The 25,933-nt window shown below is 38.3% G+C and overlaps 2 protein-coding genes across 4 annotated transcripts; one reads left to right on the forward strand and one right to left on the reverse strand.

The window, feature by feature from the left end:
- Positions 1-181: 181 nt before the first annotated feature.
- Positions 182-13,485, forward strand: LOC127531020 (zinc transporter ZIP11-like). Its single transcript, XM_051939052.1, is given in 7 exon segments — positions 182-193; positions 2,504-2,507; positions 2,552-2,577; positions 2,579-2,622; positions 8,924-9,022; positions 11,548-11,706; positions 11,808-13,485. Coding segments are annotated over 7 exon segments (423 nt in total). The 3' UTR covers positions 11,887-13,485.
- Positions 13,486-20,036: 6,551 nt separating this feature from the next.
- Positions 20,037-25,158, reverse strand: LOC127531144 (ankyrin repeat and SOCS box protein 12-like). 3 transcript variants are annotated; one of them, XM_051939784.1, is made up of 3 exons: positions 25,049-25,158; positions 22,722-23,492; positions 20,037-20,360 (listed from the first exon to the last, which is right to left on the reverse strand). In XM_051939784.1, exons 2-3 carry the CDS (start codon positions 23,482-23,484, stop codon positions 20,209-20,211), a joined length of 915 nt encoding a protein of 304 aa, XP_051795744.1. In that variant the 5' UTR covers positions 23,485-23,492; positions 25,049-25,158; the 3' UTR covers positions 20,037-20,208. The 3 variants fall into 3 exon arrangements, with proteins under 3 accessions (XP_051795744.1, XP_051795745.1, XP_051795743.1); XM_051939785.1 differs by having other exon boundaries at positions 22,722-23,489; positions 25,049-25,124; XM_051939783.1 differs by lacking the exon at positions 25,049-25,158 and adding an exon at positions 24,851-25,042.
- Positions 25,159-25,933: the final 775 nt, after the last annotated feature.

Genomic DNA, 25,933 nt, shown 5'->3' on the forward strand with positions numbered 1-25,933 from the left:
TGACCCGACAGGTTGACCCAGACCAGCTGAAGTTCAGTTAAAGGATTTAAATTAAAGTCCGTATTTAATGAAACCAGTTGATCAATAATCAATATATTAATTTGTTTAAATGATCTGAAGATGATCTCTCTCTTTTTTCTCTCTGTTTCTATGCTTTACCTGCCAGTCCAGCTGCGCAAGCATGTTGATGCATGTGAGACACTCCCGTTGAAACTGTTCACCCTCCTTGGGCTTATAAATAGGCTAAGAGTGGATGGACCAGGGAATAAACAGAGCAAACTTGGTCAATCCAAAGATCTTTTCTGGTCCAATGAGTTGTGAAAACCAACACACACGGAGTTGAACGGGCATGAGTTGATATTAAGTGAAGGAAAGGTGGTGTTGAAACTCATTACAGCTATTCAGTTTATTTTAGAATGTGAACTAATGGTTGTGACTGGATAGTTTTTTGTTGGATCTCATGTACACAACCTTTGTAGTTGTAAGCGAAAATGAATTAGTCACCTTTTTAGGAAAACTTTTCTCAACTCTATACCTGTGTGTTAGTGATAAAATGTAATTATGTGTGTACACATGCTAAAATGCAAACAGTAACAAGTTCATATGCAATATCTGCATACTAAAAGGATGTAACTACGAAACTGAAATAAGCTGTTGGGTAAAGAAAATGTTTGTTAAATGAAGGAAGCATCTTCAGCACTTTGGGATTTGATCGGTTTGGTCACATGGGATTCCAGATGCTGATGACTAAATCACTGTGCAAACAACTTGAGGGCACAACTTACTGCTTGATGCTTGCTCTTATGTTTTTAACGCTAGCCGTGAAAAACAAGGAAATGGAGAATTAGCACGTTTTAGCATTGTAATAACCTACATGTTAATGGCATGACAGGACTTGACTGCTTGTCAGTGTTTGAAGTAGGCATAAGAATTGGTCTCTGATCTTTTGCTATGAATTACAAAACAGCCTGTAGATATGACTTCACATACACACAAACACACAAACTTGTCAAACATACAAATACACTCATAGATACTTTGCACTTTGTGACCTTTTCAGTTTCAGTTCGAACATTGAGTACTTTAAGTGTATGTGACAGGCATAACGAATGAGACAAATGGGACATCAGAGGAGAGAGATGCTGCTCAGGCTGCGCAGAGCAAGCAAAGAAAGAAGAAAGACAGCCTCTAGATACAGTGGTCACAGTGGTAGAAATCCCTCATTAGTGCTGCTTTGCTGTTGTAACTCTGTGGTTGCAGAAACAGAGGTATCTTAAGGTGTACAATAACTGTACAATCTCAGGTGGAAAATTCCCAGCATCTCACAGTAAATGCACAATCTAATTTCTTGTGTTGACACTCAGTGATCAGGAGTTCAGCAAATATGTTTCATTGTACCGTCTGCATTCCACAAGGGCTACCTGTGCACATAAACTGAGCCACATCATTAAAGCCACCCGTTTATTACTGTGTAAATTCCTCTCATACCTCCAAAACAGCTGTGACTCATCGAGGCCTGGACTCTACAGACGTCTGAAGGTGTCCTGTGTCCTATCAAACTAAGATTGATAGGGCAGCAGATCCTTTAACTCCTGGATGCTGTGAGGTTTGGCATCCGTGGATCAGACTTGTTTTTTTGTACCACGGATGCGAGATAGGATTGATATCTGGGGAATTGAAAGGCAGAATCAAAACCTTGAACTCTTCAAAGTGTCATTTCTATCATATCTGTCATGCTATTCAAACTGTTCCTGTGCAGTTATTGAAGTATGACAGACTGAAAGAGACCGCTGCAATTAGGGAATACTGCTGTCTTGAAAGGGTGAAAGTGATCTGAGGTAGAGTGTAGATCGGTAGTACATGTCATAGTGCCAGGACCTAACATCACAGAGCAGAACATTGAAAAACCACAGCGTCTTTCCTTAGACCATTTTAGTATGTAGGAACCACTGCATACTGGGAAAACACCACAAGACCTGCTGTTTTAATCCCCGTGAGACCGGGCTGGTTTTAGAATGTTCTGACCAAGTCATTTTAGCCCTCACTATTTAGCCCTTGTCAAAGTCTCTCCGATCCATATGTTGCTCAGGTTTTCCTGCTTATAATGTATCGAGTTCAAGAACTGATTGTTCATTGACTATCTAACATCCCATCTCTTGACAGGTGCCATAGTAACTAGATAATCAATGTTGTTCACTGCAACCTGTAGGTGGTTCTCATGTTGTGTCTTCTCAGTGCAGAGCAGGTTTCATTGGTAGCAACCTGATTTTAGACCAAATAAAAGAAATCAGTGTGTGCTTTGGCCCGGAAACCCCACAGACCTTTGCTGTGAGTAGTTCACAGTTTTCCCGTCTGAAAAGACACGCCCAGTGTTTTTCATTCTCGGTATGTGTTTTCAACCCACATTGATTTGTGCACTTATTGTGTTATTGTCTACGGTTTACCAACAATGTCTTCTTTCATCCTCTCTCTCTTAAAATGTTCTTTTTTTCTGATGTAACAGACAGGCAAAAGCACATAAACTCACAACTGTGTATTTTTCTCTCTGCAGAGGGCTTGGCTGTAGGGGTTGGTTTTGGGAGCCATAGGAAAGACTTCATCTGCTACCTTTGAGAGTGCCAGGTAAGACTGATATCAAGGCAAAGAAGCGTAAATACCAAACATGTCTTGGTTTTATCCAAAACATCTTGCTCTAAACTTACAAGTGAGGAATGAAGACTGACAGGTTTTGTCTATCGATTTTGGTATGGACTATGGTGAGATCTTTTATGTAATGCTTTAAGCCGGAGACATAATTATGGATTCAAGTGGTATCTCACAAGTATAAAACTTGAGATTGTTTTAGTTTAGATATGAAGTTGACAATGGTTAGGTTTGTGTTAACTTTTAAGATGGTTGTGATTGGTTTAGTGGACTTCAGGTTACAGTAAGAATATGGTCAATTTGTCCATCTGTGCGTATACCTTGAACTATGTTGCATGCTGCTGACATCTAGTGGTAACATGATGGAACTATAAGTACATATTGAAGTCCTTACAGACTTTTTCAGCAGCAAATTGTGCATTCTGTATGGAAGCATTTGACCACAACAGAATGGGAATTTCAGAAGAAGGCATAGATAAATTATACTCGCAGTGCTTTTACAATACAAGGTATCTACAGGTTATCATAGTTGAGCACAAAACTAATCCAGTCCACGAGCCACCTTTCTGGTGACAATGACCAGTTCATTTTTCATTATGCTGTCAGCAAGCAAAACGAGTTAAGTGAAGTCAGAATCAGAATCAGAAAGGTTTTATTGCCAATAGGTTTTCACATACAAGGTGTTTGACTTGGTGTTTTAGCACATAACTGGAAACAGTGGTATGTAAATTTAAGTGTTGCCATTCAGAAGGTAAATAATATTGACAAAACAAATAAGCAGCAGTGTTAAGTCAAAGTATCAGCAAATGTTATAAAGAGATTGTTAGTCACAAAAAAGTAATACTTGAAGTGTGCAGGAATGTGCAACTTCATCGCCTGAGAATGTGCAAGTGTGTTCACTATCACTATATTCACTGAATGTAAAGAAAATGTAATGAATATGTTATCTCAGTGACTCTCCATGAGAAAGTCAAACAATTTGAGAAATCAAGAAGTTAAAATTAGTTATTGAGATATTGACTCATTTTATGTTTATTGTTCAATATCTGCTCTTATATTGGGTGGGCAAGTTAACGGTTTTCCAGGTGGGCCTAAAATTATCATTCTGAGTGGCAGAAGTGTTGAGCAGATACCAACTTAAAAGTGGCCTAGAGCAAGATTATCAGGACAACAAACATAGAAGCGAGCTTGTGAGTCTGCTAACATCCATGTGCTAACAGGCTCATCATGATCATACTTGCATGTTTAGCAGGTATAATGTTTAAAGGTACATTATGCAAGAATGTGAAGCAATTAAAATGTACTATTTTTTGGTTTTCAATTGTCTGTCTGTTCACAAATTGTAACACGACTTTTAAAAACATGAGACATACCCTGATTTTCTAGTGTGCCCATAAAGAACTTGATTTCTTCATGAAAGAATTCGGATGAATTTCTGGTTATAAACAAAAGGAAAAAAAGAAGGATGAGACGCTCATGCTTCCTTCAATGTCTTGCCACAGCCAGCTCCCAGCACAACACAGATCCCATGTATTCTATGTAAGCATGTGTGCATATAACAATATCTTGATTGTAGTTCATTTAAAAGCCACTATTGTAATTAATAACAAGGATTTTTGGAATGTTGAACATGTTTAATATCTTATTTTAGTGTGTTAGCATGCTAATATTTGCAAATAGAGTTTATAGAGTTTATAGAGTTTCAAAGTGTTGATCTGGTGATGACACTCGAGGATATGTAAGCAATCGGGATTCATCCTCTGTGCACTGTGGATGCACCAAATTACCTGGTAATCCATCCAACAGTTGTTGTTTACCGTGGCTGTCCAACAGCCTTCCACACCATCCAATCCAGCTCACCACCAGGTGGTGATCAGTTGGCAGGTCTGCTCTTATATTCACCCGAGTGTCCAAGATATATGACAGTGGCACCAAAAACAGGTGCAATAAAGAACCAGATTAAGGATTCTTTAGAATAATGATCATTGTCAGCAGCCTGTCACTCTGACTTTCAATGTCAGATAATATGGAAGCTTTTTCAAGATAACATCATCCCAACTGCTGGACAACTGCTACCAAACCTAATTTGTTCAGTTAAGCAGTCATCATTTCTATGTCCAACAGATGAATGTAGCAGTTTAGGCATCTGTAATCATCTCTGCTCTGGTTCTTGGCAGTTTTTATGCCCACACCACATGCTGTTGGTCCCAAATAACAATGTTAAACTGCATCACAGCTGCTGAGAACATGGCAGCTATCTGGTGCTGTGCTGTGTGTAGGAGTTGTTGAGAGGTAGACTTCTGTCTGGAATCACAGATGTGACTCTGATTATGAAAAATGTATTGCAGCTAAAAGCCATGTCTTGGATGAGTGTTGCCAGAATGTCCTTAGCACTTATAACATTTAGTGTTTTCTCATTTGTTAAAAAACATAAAGCATATTCAGGATTAGATGCAGTGTTTTTCTTTTTTTTTTTTAATTCGGACAACATTTCTGTAAAGAATTCCTGCTTCATACAGTTGTTGGATTCATTCTACAGACATACATTTTTCCCGAAGCCTGAACTCTGGTGAACTTTGTGGTCCTCTTCTCCAAGTTGTTCAAAAACTTTAATTGGGATCAGAATCATCTGGATTTGAAATCTCATGTTTTGCTATCCAGCATCAAGTAATCCATCATGCTTTTGTACCAGTTTTTCATTACAGCATTGGACTGAGCCACTCTGTTCCAGATACTAAATTTTTAAGATCACCAATGCTTATTACCAACAACAAATGCTACTACATTTTGCAATGGAAGGAAGTAGCTGTGTGAGGAAAAATATACAAGTGTTTTTATTTGAGGAAACGTTGTTGATTTTTTTTTCATTTGTTTCGAGACTAGCTTTTGGAAGTTGTGTTTTTAGGAGACACGACCACACTACCGTCATTTTTATTTAATTTACAGCAATTAGTGACAGTTAAGATTACACATATTATTTTGGTAACACTTTATAATAACTATACACTATTAAGCATTAGTTAAGCATTGGTTCAGCATAATTTAAGCATTAGTTAATCCTTAAATCCTCATGAACTCATCATGAATTCACCATTAGTAATGCATTACAAAGCATTAGTAAAGACAGTTTTAAATGTTCAACTAACACATTATTAAGCATTAGTTAAACATTAGTAAAGTGCTTAATTCATCGTTAACTCATCATTTGTAACTAATTTGTTATACGTGCTTAATTAATCATGAATTCATGATCTGTATGGCATTTATTATGCATTACTAAGCACTTAATAAATCCGGTTAAAAATGTTTTGTTGCTCATTGATAACCTCAGTTGTTACTACTTTATAAAGGGTTAGCAACTGTGTTAGTATATGATTTACAAACACATATTCATACTCAATGAATAACTTATTAATGTAGTTACTACTCATTAGTTAAGTATATTCCGTGAGCCCATCTAAAGTAAGGACTATCTATGCTTTATAAAGCATTTATAAATGACACAGAAGCAAAGATATACAAAGTGTCAGTTTTATTGGTCCCAAACAATACAAGCTCTTTTAAATACACACTTTAAACAAATACAATCTATAAAATTTCAAGTAAACTTGACAAACATCTTCAAATAACAACAGTCTGTGATCGTGTACAATAGAAAAATAAAATACAAGCTCTTTTAAATACACATTTTGCAATCCTTAACATTTCAAGTAAACTGGTGAACTATCTCTTTAGGGCACACACACACCAGAGGTAAGTGGGTGCCCTTGAAGTGCACAAAGTGCTTTACAGTAAAACAAATATACCGTTTTCAAATATTGCAAGATAACACTAGATAATTTCTGCAACCTGTTTGCCTCTACGATCTCTCCAGCGTGACTTCTGCATTTTGGAGCATGCGCACTAGCGTTTTGGACGGTAAGAGCATGTGCAGTAGCGTCTTACACGTCCCAGAGTCCTACAAGTCCCAGTCTCCTCCGCGGTTCTGGAGAGCGAGACCGCGCGGGTTTTTTTTTTTATTTTTCTCAAATGCGGAAGTCAGAGAGAGAACCCGCAGGAGAGATGACAGCTGATTGTAGAGGCAAACAGGTTGCAGAAATTATCTAGTGTTATCTTGCAATATTTGAAAACGGTATATTTGTTTTACTGTAAAGCACTTTGTGCAATTCAAGGGCACACACACACCAGAAGTAGGTGGCTGCCTGATTCTGGGATTCCGCCAATGTAATTCAATGGGAAACGAGCGGATTCCTCCTCCTGCAACTTTTACCTTTGGCAGGAGGAGGAATGTACTCGTTTCCCATTGAAATGCACTGGCGGAATCCCAGAATAAGGCAGCCACTTACCTCTGGTGTGTGTGACCTAAAGAGATAGTTCACCAGTTTACTTGAAATGTTAAGGATTGTAAAGTGTGTATTTAAAAGAGCTTGTATTTTATTTTTCTATTTTATACGATCACAGACCGTTGTTATTTGAAGATGTTTGTCAAGTTTACTTGAAATTTTATAGATTGTATTTGTTTAAAGTGTGTATTTAAAAGAGCTTGTATTGTTTGGGACCAATAAAACTGACACTTTGTATATCTTTGCTTCTGTGTCATTTATAAATGCTTTATAAAGCATAGATTGTCCTCACTTTAGATGGGCTCACGGAATATACTTAACTAATGAGTAGCAACCGCATTAATAAGTTATTCATTGAGTATGAATATGTGTTTGTAAATCATATACTAACACAGTTGCTAACCCTTTATAAAGTATTAACAACTGAGATTATCAATGAGCAACAAAACATTTTTAACCGGATTTATTAAGTGCTTAGTAATGCATAATAAATGCCATACAGATCATGAATTCATGATTAATTAAGCACGTATAACAAATTAGTTACAAATGATGAGTTAACGATGAATTAAGCACTTTACTAATGTTTAATTAATGCTTAATAATGTGTTAGTTGAACATTTAAAACTGTCTTTACTCATGCTTTGTAATGCATTACTAATGGTGAATTCATGATGAGTTCATGAGGATTTAAGGATTAACTAATGCTTAAATTATGCTGAACCAATGCTTAACTAATGCTTAATAGTGTATAGTTATTATAAAGTGTTACCATTATTTTTGATTGATATTGACAGCTGTTTGAGAGATTATTTCATGGTGACAAATTAGTTGTGTTTTTGTTTTTTAATCTTTTATATCCTAAAAGACTTAATAGGTGACTAAGTAGAATGTCTACTTTATCTAGTTACTCTGCCAAGGAACAGGGCGGAGTTATGTGAAGATCGGCATTGGTTTGTCTGGCTGTCTGTTTGCAACATCACTCAAAAATGTATTAACAGATTTGGATGAAGTTTTCATGGAAGATCAGAAATGACACATGGACCAAGTGATTAGATTTTGGAAGTGATCTGGCTTATAGTCTAGATCCATTGATTTGTCAAAGATTTGTGTCTTGCGAGATAGCGACACAGCGTCACTGTAACTATGACAGCAAATGAACACTACATCAGCTGCCTGCTGACGATCACAATTGCGATCCTACTACAAATCAACCACTGTTGACTTATCAGGACTTTTCCATTGGAAATGACACAAGGAACAGTTAATTAAATTGTTGGTGTGTTTCCGAGTCCTATCAATTCCCGCCGCCTGCTACACATTTAGGGCAAGCGATTCGGTCTCTGTCAGTAACGCACACATGCATAACACACGTCTGTGCTCAACTCAAGGCCATTTTGTTTGTGGGTACATCTATATTAAATGGTCACATTCAATGTTGCCTTGATTTCTGATCATCATAGCTAATAAACAAATTCTGCATTTCTAAAAAGAAAAACTGCTGCATTTCTCACAATGCGATATGGGGGAATGAACAGCCTTGGTGGAGTTCTGTGCTCTCTGAGTGCTTTTCTTGTTTATCACCATAACAGTTACACAAATTAAGTACAAATAAACAAAAAACAAATGTATATTCAGTACAAATGTTGTTATAGGACCAGTTTTAGTTTTTTTGTTAAAATTGTATTTAAAAAAAAAAAGAATAACATAGTGAACAATATAACTGCTAAATGTGTTAGCTTTTCCATGGTGAGCATGTTAGTATGAAAAGCACTGCTGTCCTCAGACCGTCTACCATGGCGGAAGACTGTCACTGTTGTTTTCCCTACGTCTGGGGAGATAGGAGAAACTAATTTTTAAAAATAGCCTTTGGTGGTCAGTTGCTACTATTTGTTGCAAAGAGAAATGGTCTCACTATTAATTGTTTTGTGTTGCAGGAATTTGGCCATCGGTATTGGCATCCAGAATTTCCCCGAAGGCTTGGCAGTGAGCCTTCCGCTCCGAGGTTCAGGGGTCTCAACGTGGACTGCCTTTTGGTAGGCAAAGACACAAGTCTGTTTCAAACACTGTGTCTGAGAATGCAATAAATAAACATCTCTTTGCAAAAGCTTGGCCTGAGTACACATACAGTTGAGAACAAAAGTTTGCATACATTTGTAAAGTTCATGTACACTACCATTCAAAAATTTGGGGCCACCCAGACAATTTTGTGTTTTCCATGAAAACTCACACTTTTATTCATGTGCTAATATGATTAGAAAACAAGGGTTTTCTAATAACTAATTAGCCTTTCAAGACCATTAACTAACACAATGTGCTATTAGAACACAGGAATGATGGTTGCTGGAAAGGTTCCTCTGTACCCCTATGTAGATATTCCATTGAAAATTAGCTGTTTCCATCTAGAATAGTCATTTACCACTTTAGCAATGTCTCAACTGTATGTGTGATTATTTTAATGTCGTCTTCAGTGAAAAAACTGCCTTTCTTTCAAAAATAAGGACATTTCTAAATTACCCCAAACTTTTGAACTGTAGTACATATCTTGGCATTCTTGGTTTTCTAATTTCCTCCTCCTACAGCTCTTATTTTTCTAATATGAAATTAATAAAACACGTCTTTGCCACAAAAAAATCAATCATGCATTTTTGTTCTTCTTAAATTTACTGTAGATCTTCTAGAAATATGACAAAATCTGCTGGGTAAAAAAAAAGCATAAAGCAACTTCAATTATCAGTTTCGATGATATAAAGAGTTGCGAGTCTCAGTACAGATCTGAGGAAAGTCAGGAAAGTCTCTGGGAGCCATTTCAAACCAACTACAGATCTCAAATCACCTGTGCCATTAACTGTTTGTATATACAAAATGCATTGTACAGTTGTGTGATTGCCATGATTGCAAAGAAAACACAAGCTGTCACCTGCTGCTGACAGACAATTGGTTGTCAGACAGGATGGTGAAGAGTCAAGCAAGAATGACCTAAAATCAGGTCTGCATTGAATTACAAGCTGCTGAACACAGCTGTCAGTGTCCACAGTTAAGTATGTTTTACATCACTATGAGCTGAGGGGCTGCCACTTAAGAAGCAACTCTTTCTCTAGACACAGCACCTTAAGGCTCAGCTAAAGTTTAGTGCTGATGACATAAACAAAGAAAAGGCCTTCTGGAGTAAAGCTCTGTTAGATGCAACAAAAATTCTGCTATTTGGCTACAGTGACCAGAAATATATTTGGAGGATAGAAGGTAAGGCCTTTACCTGCAAGAATACCAAGTTTCTTGTTAAGCATGGTGGTGGTGGTGGTGGTAATATGCCCTGGCAGCCCGATCTCACGAGGATTCGTGAAACTGTCACGTAAGTTTTAGTTTCGGTTTCGTGCGCACCAACACGATTTCGTCATGTTTTTCGTGCCACTCACCACGAAATGCGCACCAATGTATTTTAAACGGCGGACTTTTCGTGCCACTCAGAACGTATTTCAAAAGAATGTGTATATTATATTTTTAATGTAAAACCGTGGCGAATCCAACGCTATATTTTGCATGACATCGTTCCTAAACATAACCCTAACCATAACCATAACCATAACCATAACCTAACCATAAGCCGGTGGTACACTTACCAATTTGCATAGGAATTTCAAGAATGTCCGGCGGCCGGCGGCCGCAAACGCGATCACACAAGCAGTATACGCCGATGGACAGCTTAGATCGTCATGAATCCGCCGGTATAAACCACTTTCAGATGTGATTACCACAGCGAAAAACATTTCGTGGTGAGCGGCACGAAAAACATGACGAAATCGTGTTGGTGCGCATGAAACCGAAACTAAAACTTACGTGACAGTTTCACGAATCCCCGTGAGACCGGGTTGGCCCTGGGGCTGTTCTTTGCCTCTGGAACTGATGCTTAACACAAAATTTATGGAGTATTGAAAAATGAGGATTACCTCCACATTCTTCAGGAAAAACCTAAAATCATTAGCCAGATGGTTTGGCTTTGGATGTAGTCGAGTGGTCCAAGAAGGCAATGACCCCAAACACATTGAAAGTGGTAAAGAAATCGTAAATCGGGTAAGGATTAAGGTTTAAGACTGATCTTCCCAAAGTCTTGACCTAAACCCTATATAGAACCTGTGGACTTAGATGAAGAAACAATTATGAATTCTCTCAGGAGCAGTGGTCAAAGATACAACCTGAAACTTGCCAGATGCCTGTGGTTGGCTAACACAAGTGCCTAATTCAGGTATAAAAAAGAAATGGCCAAGAGACATTTAACCAAATATTAGCATTTCTGCAAGTAAATTTTTGATAAAGCAGCTTTTGTCATATATCGAAAAGATATATTATGAATTTAAGAACGAACCAAACTGCATGATTGTTTCTTGTGATAAATACATGTGTTTCAACGATTCCATCATAGAATACTATGAGTTATAGGAGTCATTGGAACTCAACACTGTCATAGTGTACATAGTCCTTATAAGTGTGTGTAAACTGTTGTTGAGAACACTACATTTACATTTCTAAATCTGTATCCTGACTCTTAGTTCTGTATTGTCAGGTATGGTCAGCTGAGCGGGATGGTAGAACCCATTGCCGGGTTGCTTGGTGCCATCGCTGTTGTTTTAGCAGAACCTTTGTTGCCATATGCACTGGCATTTGCTGCTGGGGCGATGGTCTACGTGGTGGTGGATGATATCATACCTGAGGCTCAAGTCAGGTGAGAATGAAAAGGAGGGAAGAGGGTGGACAACATTTTGTTACAGGCGATTTTAAGAGTGTGGCACAAATGAGTCTTACGCTACTCTCCTGTTTCTTCAGTGGAAATGGGAAGCTAGCATCCTGGACATCCATCCTGGGCTTCGTAGTGATGATGTCACTAGACGTGGGGCTGGGCTGATGTCACCATAATGACCAGGAAAGACCCTCAGTGGCCATGATGTCATCACAGTGATGCAGACCTCAGTTTTAAACAGGGGACCAAATGAAGTGTTTCTTCAGAAACATTGTTTATCCATTTAGTTTGAATTGTTTCTACTTGAAGTTCACAAGTGATTTCACAACCATAGAACTGTTTTATAAATCAAGCTGTAAGGATGATTGTACTTGAACATTTATCTTTAATGTGTAATTTACATGCTAGCGGTCATCTCCTAAGAGCTGACATGTTTGTCATGGTTTTCAAATGTCCAATATCTGACTTAGGAATGAACTTATAGACATGTCATGAATATTCTTCTGATTCCACAGCTGGTGAATGTTTTTTTTTTTGCAACTTTTTGAGTTCCTCCTCAATAACTTTATTTTAAACACACAAAATTTCTGTTATGAAGTTAATTTAATGTTTTACTTTTCTTTTCCCAGTTTAACCATAATGACAACACTTGGATCACTTGGCATTTTCATTGTTTGACTGACAGCAGCATAATGAATCAAATGAAAAATGGGTTGGAAAACTTTCATTATGTTATGAGAAGAGTAGACGTTTAATTGTCATTTAGCTTCAGAATTATATTTTTAAACAAAAATACAAATTATTCAGTATTTTAATTTTTCATCTGTGTGTTTTGTGCTTGTATTTACTACTGTTCTAATGCTGCCCATTGGAATCTACAGCAACTGAGTCACACAACCACATTAGGCCTTCCTATTATGTAGCGCATTAGTACCATGCAATAATTTGTTGTAAGGGGTAATCAGCTATAAAAACCAAAAGCATTATTTGCACCAGGCTGTAAACATGTTTATTTCTGCTGTAAAGTTGGGCATTTTGACATGGGGGTGTGTTGATTGACTTGCTTTTGGAACCTGCCTCAAGTGGCAGTTTTTGTGACTTCTGCGTTGGCTAAATTATTTAGCTACCAGTGCAAAACACAACTGTAAATTTGAATATTTAGGCTTTTTTATGTTTTTGCTGGAAAAGTCAAACCCTCAAGCAACCACCAAGACAGTACCAATAAAAACTGAAACAAGAGACAACAACAGAAGAAAATGATGATGAAACTTTCCAACCCATTTTCTAATTTATTTGTTTTAAAGTGTGGTTTGGTGTGAATTGAAATTTGGTAATTGATAGGACCACCAATGAGTTATCAGATTTTGTTCAGTCTATTCTTACTTCTGCTGTGTTATATGTCTGCGCAAAATATCGAAGTACAATATGATTATTTTAGGCTGCTTGATATTCATCATAATGTTTATTGTGTGTGTTTGTTTCATTTCCACATCATAAACCTCTATGAGCATCACTACCAGTAATTTGTTGACTTCTGCAGTTATGGTACTTTATTCTCTTCTATAGCAACCTGAAAAGAACAGATTTTGTCTGCTCCCAAATGAGTGCCTTCTTCTTTATAGGGCACAGACAGTCTTCTGCCAAATGCAGATCAGTCTGAGGAATCATGTTGTTGTCCATGTGTTGATATTTAAATCAGTTTAACCAGTTACCACTGAATTACATGTGGAATATTTATATCACTAAACGACCAAATGATTCTCAGTTTGCTTCAAGCTGTGATTTTTCTGAGTATGTTTCTTTTCATCTGCCTTCTCTAGAGTCATTGTTTCTAACATGAACCTTCACCCTGCAGGTTGCCTTGAGAACAGATCCTTTAAAACTTAATCTGGAAGATGTTAGGTAACAGTAGCGACTTTATCTCACGGCGATTCCCTGTTTCTACCTTCAGCACAACCACATTTGTAGTTTTGAGGTATGTCTTGATAGACTGCCATTATATTTCATGTAGATCTTCATGTTCAACCATTGGGTTGTACTATGAAGCAAGTTCAACTTAGGATATTTTTTCATTATCTGGCTTCAATAAGTCTAACTACAGTCACACCAAACTGGTTATGAAAAAGTTAAAGATTTCCAAGCATGCTCACCTAAAATGGACAGTGTTGGCACCTAATGACCAACTGCAAACATATCACCACAAGATTAAACTATATTTCTCAATATAGACTGTGTACACTGCCCATTCAAAATAAGAAGTTGCACACTAGGACTGCCTTTAGCTCTGAGGACGGCACACATTTGCCATGGCATCATTGCAATACGCTTCTGAAATGTCGCATTTATTTCTGTCCAGAGTTGCAATCATTTTCTGCCAAGATCTTATATTGATGATGGGAGAGTCGGACCACTGTGCAAAGTCTTCTCCAGAACATCCCAAAGATTATCAATGGGCTGAGGTCTGGACTCTGTGGAGGTCAAGCCACATGCGAAAATGATGTCTTATGCTCTCTGATCCACTAATTCTCAATATGAAATCTGGCATCGTCATCTTGGAACATGCTCATGCCATCAGGGAAGAGAAACTCCACTGATGCAAAGACCTGTTCATTCCGTATATTCAGGTAGTCAGCTGACCTCATTCTTTGGGAACATAACATTGCTGAACCTGACTAACCCCAGATCATAACCCTAACTCCTACAGGCTTGTAGGCACTAGACATGAGTGCATCACTTCATCAACCTCTCTTCTTACCCTGATGCGCCCATCACTTTGGAACAAGGTAAATCTGGACTCATCAGATCACACAACCTTTCATTGCTCCACTGTCCAATCTTTATGCTACCTAGCAAATTGAGGCCTTTTTTTTCCTCATTAGCCTCACTGATCAGTGGTTTTCTCAGAGATACACAGCTGTTTAGTCCCAATCCCTCGAGTTCACTTCGAATTGTGCGTGCGGAATAATTTCACTATCAAACATCGCTGTGAGTTCTGCTGTTGATTTCCTACGATCATCTACGAGTCCGTTCCAACCATGTTTGTTCCTCAAAGAAGATGGTTTATCACTATCCTTCCAGGTTTTAATAATGTGTTGGACAGTTCTTAACCTGATTTGAGTAGTTTCAGACATCTCCTTTGTTGTTTTCTTTGCTAAAAGCAGGTCCTTCTGAAACAGGTTACAGTTTTTCTCCATTGGTTTGGCTCATTTCTTGAAACCGAGATGACATTCTCAAAACTAAAAGATCATTTGGCCAAACAGACCTACAGTTTCGCACAACATTTCAGATAAATAGCAAAAGCACATACCTTTCCCAAAACTGTTCATACATGTTTCAAAACTAGTCCTTTTCTCATGTGAAATGTCAGTGCCACCAAAATTGCAAAGATCCTTCTCAATTGCTTTGTCTCATTTGCAGTCACTTTGAACTTTTGCCAGAATAAACCTGGAATGCTCAGCATAACACCATGGATAAGCTGCACAAACACATATCTCTGTCGAAACAGTTTAGCCATATGTCAAAACTAAATTTCCTTGTCATTTAATGAGTCAATGCCCCCAAAATGTGTTGTCCCTTTGGCCTTGTGTGAGCACTGCAAGTCAAAATGTTTAGCTGTTCTGTCACTGTAGCAGAGGTCTAGCTATTACAGAAGATATATGTGTAAAACTGCAAAAAAAAAAAAAAAAAGGTATTTCTCAGTAAGAGCAGGTTCCAAAGTTTTGACAAGCTCAATTTTTATTCAAACAAAAGGTTCTTCTATATTTTTCAGTATATAACTAAATCAATTATTCTACATGTACAGCAAACAAACAAAAGAAATCATTGCCCAGAGTAAATAAAGTTTCCCAATTACTATAATTATTTTACTGGTCACGGTCATCCTCCCTCTCCTGGTCACCCTCCTCCTCTTCATCATCAATGTGCTGCTCCCTGTTTGGCCACAGATTTTCATTCACGTCGCAGCGAATAGTTTCCCTTGCAATGCAGCATGGGAAGAAACGGCGAGAATGTCTCAACCATCCTCTACACTGATCTCCTGTGATGTCCTCACACGCAGCATCCATTGCCTGGAGCAGGGTCCTCTGGTCTTGAGCTCGGTGTTCATACACTCTCCATCTCCAAGCAGAAAAAAAATCCTCAATCGGATTGAGGAAAGGAGAGTATGGTGGTAGAAACACCATGAGCATCCTTGGATGGGTAGTAAACCAGGCCCTAATGAGAGGGCTATGATGAAAATTCAAATTGTCCCACACAATCACATACCGTGGTAGGTGAGGTCCTTCGTCGTTCCTCTCGTTTTCTGGGATTAGAGAAGTATAAAGTTGATCCAAAAAAGTCAAGAAGCTTTTGAGTATTGTATGGGCCTAGGCTCGGGATGTGAGTGGCCACACCATTTTCGGATATGGCAGTGCACATTGTGATATTGCCACCTCGCTGGCCTGGGACACCCACTGTGGCCCGCTGCCCAATGACATTGCGACCACACCTGCGACCCTTGGCCAAGTTGAAGCCAGCTTCATCCACAAAAACCAGAATGTGAGGCATTTCATTCCCTTCGAGTGCCATAATCAGGCCCGGACTGGCAATCGGGAGAGGCGGGACTTTGGCCTGCCTCCTTATTGGCCTTCCTGGACAGGCCAGCCACGGACTGGCAGGCCAATGAAAAAAAGTTGATCGGCTTTTTGGCAGACAGGCCAGAGACAGCGAGACAGCAGCGCTAGAAGCCTTACAGAGTACACGCCCACCCTCCTGTCACTCACACAAAGCAAGTACTCTGAGCTCTAAATCAGAAGGATAGGGATTGGTCAAAGTGACATTTTTTTAGAAGAAACGTGCCATGATTGGTTAGTTGCTTTATGGCCCGCCCCTTCATAGAGAACGGTCTGTAGAGCGGTGATATAAGAGTGAGGCCAGAGAGTGGAAGGAGCGGAGATTATGGAGCACTCTTACTTCAAGTAAGTTTACAAACGGTCGGTTCTTCTCATAAATGCATCATCAGACTTCAAAGGCCAAAATATAATAAAAAATGTCTGGCCCAAATAAGCTCCACAGGTGTCAGGTGGGTTGCAGGAAGTCTGAAAATGTTTGAGACCCCCTCTTCAGGTAGGATAGACAGTTGACTTACAATTTTCAGTTATAAAATGAACATTGGTGTTTGCATATAGTATTAGCTATAACCAGCTGACATCTAAATGATTTGCTGACAAAATAATATATTTTTTTTTTAATTCCACATGTTATATAAATAATAGGAAAAGGAAAACATTGGAAAAATTGGTGAGGGCAGTGAAGAGATTACAGAAAAGTACTGGACTGTATGGAGCTGTCATTATGGTTGTGTTTAATAGACTTACTGTCTGTTTAGTAGTGTTGTAATTGCTATAACATAACTGTAAAAGGCATATTTTTGGAAGGAAAAAAACAATTTTGGTGCGTTATCCCACGTGACACAACCCTTGCGGTGGCGGAAGTGGCCTGACTGATTGGAAATCTCCCGGCCTGAATTTCTTTCCCAGTCAACATTGGCCTAATACTGACATGGAAAGGACAATTTTACATCTGCTATGTACAACCGTCACGATTCTGTCCGAGGAAAGTCTCGTCCGTCTTCTTGGAGGATGAAAATAAATAAAAATGTAAAGAATCTGCAAAAAATGGGTTGGGGGGAGGGATAAGGCAGCAGAATACAGTCTTATGAGAAGATTATCTCCCTTCTAAAGATAAGTCAGTCTGCAGGTTGGTTACATTTTGTTAGAGTGACAGTGACTACATAGAGGATACAGATAATAAACACTAACAAGTCAAAATACTGCTTAGCCGGGATTTTTTTTTTTTTTTTTTTTGAAGGTCTTCTTCATGACTAAACTGAATGAGGCCTACCATCTACAGCAAACGTACTAACATACAATATAATACATTCCTATTTTCCTGCTCTTCCTATACTGGCCATAATTGTCTGAAACAGATAAAATAAAAATACAGATCAGTAATATTATTTTCTATAGGATTGTTCTATATTCTACACAAGTTCTAGATCGACAATAACTGACTTGCATGTACATATTGGTGGCGCAATTCCTTTACTCTCTGAGTTTCTTTCAAATGGCACTCGGTAGACTTGCTTCATTGTCATTTGATTTTTTTTTAGAACTCTGTCTATTGTGGATAGGCTTATTGTATTGATATTGTGAAAAATTGTGTTGTTTTCAATTACTGCATCTCGAATTTGTCTGAGGGTGATAGCATTATTTGTAATGATGAAATTGCAAATATGTTGTTCCTACTGTTGACTCAGCAGCTGTCCTCTGCCACCCCTGAAAGGTTGTTGTCCAATCCTAGACAAAGACACCAAGGATAATTTCTACATACACGAATATACACGTGTGCATGTTATATACATATACAATATAGTTAGCATCAAATTGTGTTGGTCTAAATTCACATCATATTGAGGTTGGATTTTACTGTACTGTAGGCCGACACACTACATTCAATTGTGCGTTTTCATACATACTGGTTTTCCCTCCGAAATGTTTGAATGATGGAGGAGACTGTGGATTGTGGACTCGATGACCAGCTTCTGCCATTGTAAGGTTGTGGTTGACCACATGGTCTATGAGTGTGGCCCGTATTTCGTCTGGGACAGCATGGTACCTTCTTGCCCCTCGGCCTCTTCCTCCAATACCACCACCCCGCATTCTCACACCTCCTCCTCTTGTTCTTCTTCCTCTTGCCTGAGCGGGAATTTGTCCTTGAACATTTGCTTGGCCTGGACCCTCCATGTTCACACAGAAAATGATATAGGTCCTGGCCAAGATCTATATATATATATATATATATATATATATGTATAGTAATCACAATCATAGACATCACCTGTCAGAGAACTAATCAAACTGTTTGATTGGTCAAATGAGATATGGGATACTCCTCCTTCGTTAGTCAAGTTCTGTTTTCACCTGACTGTCATTTACTGCCAAGTATTTAAAAAATATATACATGTATGAATTTTATGGTATTATATTCAAAACCAATTTTGGCAATTAAACTATTCTGCATATGATAGCTCACACAATGAAACAATGCTGACACATTTTGGAGATGACGACCATTTGACTGAGAATCAGCTAATTCAGCTAGATCAGGAATATCTATTCATTTGGAAAATGTGCTAAATGTGAGTTAATTGTGCTAACTTTAGGCTACTTGTACATAACCAAAACAGATATGCAGTAAAACAATTTAGACATGTACTAAAGCATCTGTAATTTGATGAAAGCAATGAGAAATGCCATTCTGTTGTCAGCAGCGACAGGTTACTTTTGGTATTTGTCCATGTTGTTTTGAGAATGTCATCTCGGTTTCAAGAAATGAGCCAAACCAATGGAGAAAAACTGTAATATCCTTTCCATGACCACAGGATATGTCTTCCGACATGGTTGTTTAACAAATGAGAAGCTCCTCACTGCAGTAATTATTCAATGGAAGGCTCTTACCTATTTGCTTAGTTAAATCCAAGTGGCAACATTTTTTTTGGACAGGCAGTGTATGATCCTGAATCAATGAAGAATTTGAAAAGCAAAAAAATAAATAAATAAAAGCAACTAAGCTGCTGTAGCTAAAGCAGTAGAAAAAGCTGCAAAAAACAAAACAAAAAAACAAAACATAGATGTAGCCGCAGTATTGCTAAGACAATTTCAGCAGTATTCTTTCCGCTGCATTCCTGCCAGTTAAAGTGCTCTTGCACGCAAGTACAAAGCCATATTTAAAGATGAAAAACAAACCAGTAAGTAGGCTTAAGTCTCATGAGGTCAACAGGTACAAGGCTTTAGTGCTTTATCAGTGTTTGTTTTAGTAATATAAAGCTATACAAAGATGTATAAAACAATAAAATGGCTTTAAAACTGCTTGTAGTAAACCATGAACAAAAACTAAATCATGGAAGGTTGCAGTTCCCTTCACTGATATCTCTCATATCTATAATTATCAGTGCATAAAAAGGTGGAGACAGACTTAAAAACTCATGCCAACCTGCTTGGACTATTTCCTAGTCCAGGACTCGAGATGGTTACTGAAAATTGGGTAATTACTAGAATTCTTACACTAGAGTCCAAACCTTTTCGTCCAAATGGCTTTTTACACACTGACATAAGGGTACCATAAAAAAAAAAACTTTAAAATTTCATCGGAGCTCCTCTGATTTATGTACCCAACTTGTGATGAACATGTGGCAAGGTACAGAATGTCCAAGAAACTGCTTTCTTTCAAGGCAATCCAACACTTACAGGGTAACACTAATAACACAAAAGACAAGCTACTTGTTCACACATTTAATCTTCTGACTGAAGAATCAGCCTGAACAGAAGAGCACATGATCACACGGAAGCCATTAAAAAGAAAAGACAAAGGTGACAACCCTAGAATTTGCAAATGAACCAAAAGTTCAAGCTGAAATAAAAATGTCATAAAATAATTCACATTTCATATCTACAGAACAGTGACTGGGAGTGGTTTGTATTGCAAGAAGTTAATGAGACTTGTTGGCATTTCCAGCTGCTCGATACAGTGGATCTTGTTGATCTTTCTGAGGTATCTTCGCACAGCAAGTCGGCACTGTGAAGTCAAGGCTTTTGGAGTTCCTGGAGAAAGCAAAAAAAAAAAAACTAGGTTATTTCATGTCAGCACACTCTTTTAATATAGTCTGTGGCCCTGAGGATATATTTGTGGCTCTTCATGTTCTGAGGCAATCACAGATCCATGCTGAAGAATGTCTGTGTTTTTACTGGATTTTTTTCAGGTCAATCACAATGAGGACTTAGGAGGTCCAAATGTTCCAAGATTGCACCAATGAAAACTACTAAACTTGACTATTATTCCCTTTGATATAGCTGCGTGGTGTAGCGATGCACCGCTCCCAGTGCTCTTGCTACATATGGAATGCTTTGAACTTGTTTTATGGTACTTATCCAGGTTGTTTTCTCCTGATTAGATCCTTGCTTGTGTTGGATCTACTCTCAGATGTACGTCGCTCTGGATAAAAGTGTCTGCTAAATGATATTGTAGAATTGTAGGAATACTCTGGGAGGCCTGTTCTGTGAGCTCGTTCAACACCATCAGACACTCTTGATCAATGTCTTGAATGGAATATTCGGATCTCAAAATAAATATTCGGATACCCCATAATGACCAGTTATTCGGATATCCGGATATTTGGGTCCAGTCCTATTTAGCAGTAGGAGTAGCCTATCACTGCAGATGAATACACTTTCAAAATGCGTAGCAGCCAGATTTAAATCAGGAATTGTTTTTCCTTTTGGAGCACAATCACTGAATTTCATACAGTAAAGCTATGTTCTGTTAGTGATTGGGATAACAATAAGGGAAAAAACTTCAAAACTAACATTAAGATGTTTGTTAGAGTCTGGAAAGTATTTATGCTGGCAAAGAATGTTGTACTTGTGTGAAATGCAAATCATGTACTGTAGTACTAATATCAATGCAAGATAAGGAGGAAAAACATTACTGCTGTGTCTTGCAGCTCTGATTTCATGTTCTGGTACAAGCTGTGAAGAAACATGTTTCACACCAATCCAGCTGGACCATCACAACAACGGAAAATGATGAAGACTGCCTGAAAAGCCACTTTGGCAAATGCTCAATTTCTAGAAGTTTAATTTGAGTATTTTTAAAAAGGATTTTATTCCAGTCATCAATAGACTCCCACTGTGTCCTAGTTTGCAGGAGTAAATCAGAAAAATAAATAAATAACTTGATTTTAAAATGTCTAAAAAGGCAAAATGTAGAAAATATTTCCAAATCAAGTTTTCCAGAGATAACAAAGCATAATTTCGGACTTCTTTCAGACCTGCTGTGACTGACTAAATCATTTGAGTTAGACTCACAACTAATGATTAGACAGAATGACAGAGATTTTTGTGAAATATAACACATGAACATTGTTATATTTTTTGTTATTCCAATCACCCTGTCAGGCATCCATTCTTTACAGCAGATGTGTCAAACATAGAGTCCATGGGCCAAAAGTGGCCTGCCAGAGGGTCCAATCCGTGGGATGACTTTGCCAAGTGTAAAAATTACATAGACGACTTTAACTGCAAGTTGTAAATTTGTAAAACTTTAAATTTAAAATAATTTCTAGACCTACTATATATACTCACACGCAAAAGAAACGCAAGTTTCTTTTACCCGATGAAAAATTAAATTTGGTTTCCAAAAACAAAAATGCATTTGGTACTTTGTGGTGCATGGTGTGTTCTTAACATTTTCTGTTGCGTTTTGTAAGGTTGGTGTGAAAACCGAAACCGAATCGTCGCAATACACCAATGCATTGATGATGTGGACATGATTCACACTTTGCACGTGCAATTGAATATGCACGATTTATCGACACCTTCAGTGGATATAAATTTCATTCAAGATCATAGGCATTTCACTTGCTGTTTAACTATGCCACGCTTAAACCAAATTGAGAGGAACCAAGCCATCAGACGTCTGCAAGCTGGAGAGTCTGTCCGAGACATTGCCCGTCACTTTAATGTCAACATCACCACCATTTACCGTCTCCAGCGTCAATACAACACCACACAGAGCACCGATGACCTTCCCCGAAGCGGACAGACTCTTCAGCTTGCAGACGTCCGATGGCTTGGTTCCTCTCAGTTGTGGATACTTTGTGAGCTGCAAGTTGTATGCACTTATTTTTCTTAAGAAATTTCAGATTGTTCAAAATGTATTGTCAAAAGATAGTTCATTAAACAAGAACATTTTCAGAATTGTACTTTTTTGCACTAAAACAAAAAAAAAATTGGAGCTGTGGTTATTTATAGACTATTATGCTATGATTTTACTGGTCTGGTACACTTAAGATCAAATTGGGCTGAATGTGGCCCCCGAACTAAAATGAGTTTGACACCCCTGCTTCCCAGAATCCAACAGGGTTTTAAAAACTGAAAAATGATAATGATCAGTACTTTCAATACCTCTTTCCCGCAGAAGCAGCTCCACAGCCTCATTCTGCTTCGTGGACTTCTCTATGATCAGTGTAGGGAGGTAGACGTTTGCACCGAAGTCAATCAGAAGCTGGATGTACTCCACGCCACAGCCATGCATCAGGCACATCTCCAGCACAGTTTTGGGCTGCTTGATAGACGTGAGCAGCTTTGAATCTATGCAGTTGTAATCCGGGTCTGCTCCAAAGAGGAGCAGCAGTTTGAAACACTCCATGTGTCCATACACAGCTGCCAGGTACAGCGGCCCGCTGGAAACTCTGGCACTGGAGGTCCAGAGCAAGACTTTGGAGCGGGAGTTGACCTCAGCACCATGTTTTAGCAGTTGCTTCAGTATCTCCACATCTCCCTCCCGTGCTGCGGTGAGGACAGGGGAGCCATTGTTGGATGAGCTGCCGTTGGGGTTGGCACCGGCTCTGAGGAGAGTTAAGACACAGTCCAGGTATTTCCCACGCACAGCTGCAAACAGAGGTGTCTGGGCCTTGACGTCCACACACTCCACCAGGGCTCCGTGGGCTAGCAGCACCTGCAGACAGCTGAGGTGGCCTTTAGACACGGCGGCATGCAGCGGTGTGCCTGCGATGCCCCAGCCGCCTCTGCAGTTGATGACTTTCTTGTAGATTTCTTGGCAGAGCATCTCATCAAGGAGTCTGTCATTGTTTTGTAACACTGCCTGTCTGAGCTGGGAAATTTCACAACTGCTTTCTTCTTCCTCAGAAGTCCTTAGCCGGAGCATAGAATCTGCTGGAAAATGCAGATAAGACACAGTTAAGCACAAAATTATTTCTATCCATGCCAAACTTTGATTTATATTAAAAGCTTCTTTTCTTCCTCTGACTGAAAATGAATTATATATTTGATAAATTATTTTTTTTGTTAATCAGTTGCAAAATCTACATTCGTCCTTGTACTTATCAAATGTTTCTTTACTTCCCTCTCAAGATTCTCAATGGTTTCAGGTCTGGACTCTAAAGAAAGTTGATACTGCTTTTTTGTTAACCATTTCTTGACCGTTTTATCCGCATATCGGCTGAAAAACACCCCCAAAGCATTCAGTTCCCACCACAGTGCTTGCCACTGGGAATGTTGATCTTGGGGTTGTATACCTCTCTTCGTCTTTACCCTGATGCAAGCCCGGTCTGTGTCACAACAACTCTATTTTCATCTCATCTGACCACAGAACTGATGACCAAAAGCTTTCTTGTTTGTTTTGGCAAGTTTTTAACAAGGCTGGATGAGCTGTTGTGCCTGTCTTGGAGAAGTGAAGTCTTCCTAGGTCAAGAAAATGGTCAAAAATGGTTAACAAAAAATCACCATTACTGTTCAGGTTCTTTGCTGCTGGAGTCGAGGCCTGAATCCAATCGAGAATCCACGGAGGGAGAAAAAAAAAAAAACAACAACACAGAAATGGTTAAAAGTCATTCATGTCTCCAGCACAATGTCGCTATCGTCTTGCCACTTGTTTTTTGTTTTCCAACCCAAGGAAACCTATTCAATACAACATAACATTACACTTTACATTTAAGTGTGGATAGATTTACAATTTCTTTTGTGTGGTGCTGACATGGACAATGTACTGGGTTTTGTTAGCTGTAATCATCTCAGCTGCTCAAACTAGCCTTAATCTGCTCCCAACTCAATTCTAATCTTGGGGACAAAATCCACACTCATTGTTCTGAGTAAAACCGTCTGAAGCCACAATGAGGCTGAGTTGGACTAAACATATTGACAAGACAAGATTGCAAACATGTCCTGCAACTCCTAATCAGGTCAAATATAGGCTACAGATGACAGTGCGCAAAGCCCTTTGAACCAAACTTCATTCAAAACATGAACATTTTTATTCTAATAGCTTAATTTCTTAAATACACAAAAGAGGAACAGCAACCTTTACTTTCCCGTAAATAAGGAAAGTCTTCTGGAAAATTCGGCATGCAAATAATCCATAAATGGCTATATAATTGAATCAAATATTCCTTTTAAGAGTTCCCTTCTTCCGTGTTCTGCACGACGATTGATGGCACAAAAACACAAATGTAACTGTTTTGTTGCACTGCATGCATCATTACAGTATCTACCTACAGCATTTACACATAACTCACAATGTAACGTCGAGGTTAATACGCGAAACTAAACACGAACAATTTAGCTCATTTTTTTCAGCAAAAACAACATCCGGTGTATCAAATGAGATATTAAACTCAAAATGTCACGCTGCGGTAATAAAACGTTTTCCTGCTTTAAAATGAGTTGTTTTGGCAACAACGACAAGCTATCCCGTTATGTTTTCGTCGGTTTACCTCAGGTATATCACCATCAGCTGCTTCCTTCTTCCTCTGCTGCTGCTGTTTCCTGGTTCCTCTTCTTCGTTGTGTTATCTGAAGTTGCTGCTGCCCCCTACTGTTCATTAACTGGTAATGCAGTTAATCCACTGTCACTGAATTAGATGAGAGATGAGATACACTCAACAAAAATATAAACGCAACACTTTTGTTTTGCTCCCATTTTTTATGAGATGAATTCAAGATCTAAAACTTTTTCCACATACACAATATCACCATTTCTCTCAAATATTGTTCACAAATCTATCTAAATCTGTGATAGTGAGCACTTCTCCTTTGCTAAAATAATCCATCCCACCTCACAGGTGTGCCATATCAAGATGCTGATTAGACAACACACCACCATCAGTGCACGGGTGTGCCTTAGACTGCCATAATAAAAGGCCACTCTGAAATGTGCAGTTTTATATTGCTGTTTATATTTTTGTTGAGTGTATTAATAAATAAATAAATGAATTAACAATTAGGAAAATTAACAAATAAATGAATAAAATATTGTCAACTAGCTACTTAAACTTGTATGCAAATTAAGAAAATAACAAAAAAAGGTATGAAAATAAAGACGCCTCAACATTTTTCCTAATTAGTAAATGATTTACAAACATCATAAAATAATGAATGATTTTAATCAGTTTTTAAGCAAACATAGGTTTAATTTTAAACTGAACTAATTAGAATGCAATCTTGTTCCTACCATTATTATTTCAAGTTCAACATAATGTAACAGGAGGATTTATAATAAATAACTTTTGGTGTTAATTTTTATTTTATTATACAAATCAAAATTTTAGATGGTCATTTTTAAAAGTCTGTTATCAATATATATTTAAATATTTTCCAAAC

Source organism: Acanthochromis polyacanthus, chromosome 19 (assembly GCF_021347895.1).
Source record: "Acanthochromis polyacanthus isolate Apoly-LR-REF ecotype Palm Island chromosome 19, KAUST_Apoly_ChrSc, whole genome shotgun sequence".
In the NCBI taxonomy this organism is placed as follows: Eukaryota; Metazoa; Chordata; class Actinopteri; family Pomacentridae; genus Acanthochromis; species Acanthochromis polyacanthus.

Bases quoted from the DNA above. Each gene is read 5' to 3' on its own strand.
- LOC127531144 (XM_051939784.1), bottom strand. From the start codon at position 23,484: ATGCTCCGGCTAAGGACTTCTGAGGAAGAAGAAAGCAGTTGTGAAATT. The intron at 20,361-22,721 runs GTATTGAAAGTA...TGCTTTCTCCAG, and splicing joins GCTGCTTCTGCGGGAAAGAG to GAACTCCAAAAGCCTTGACT.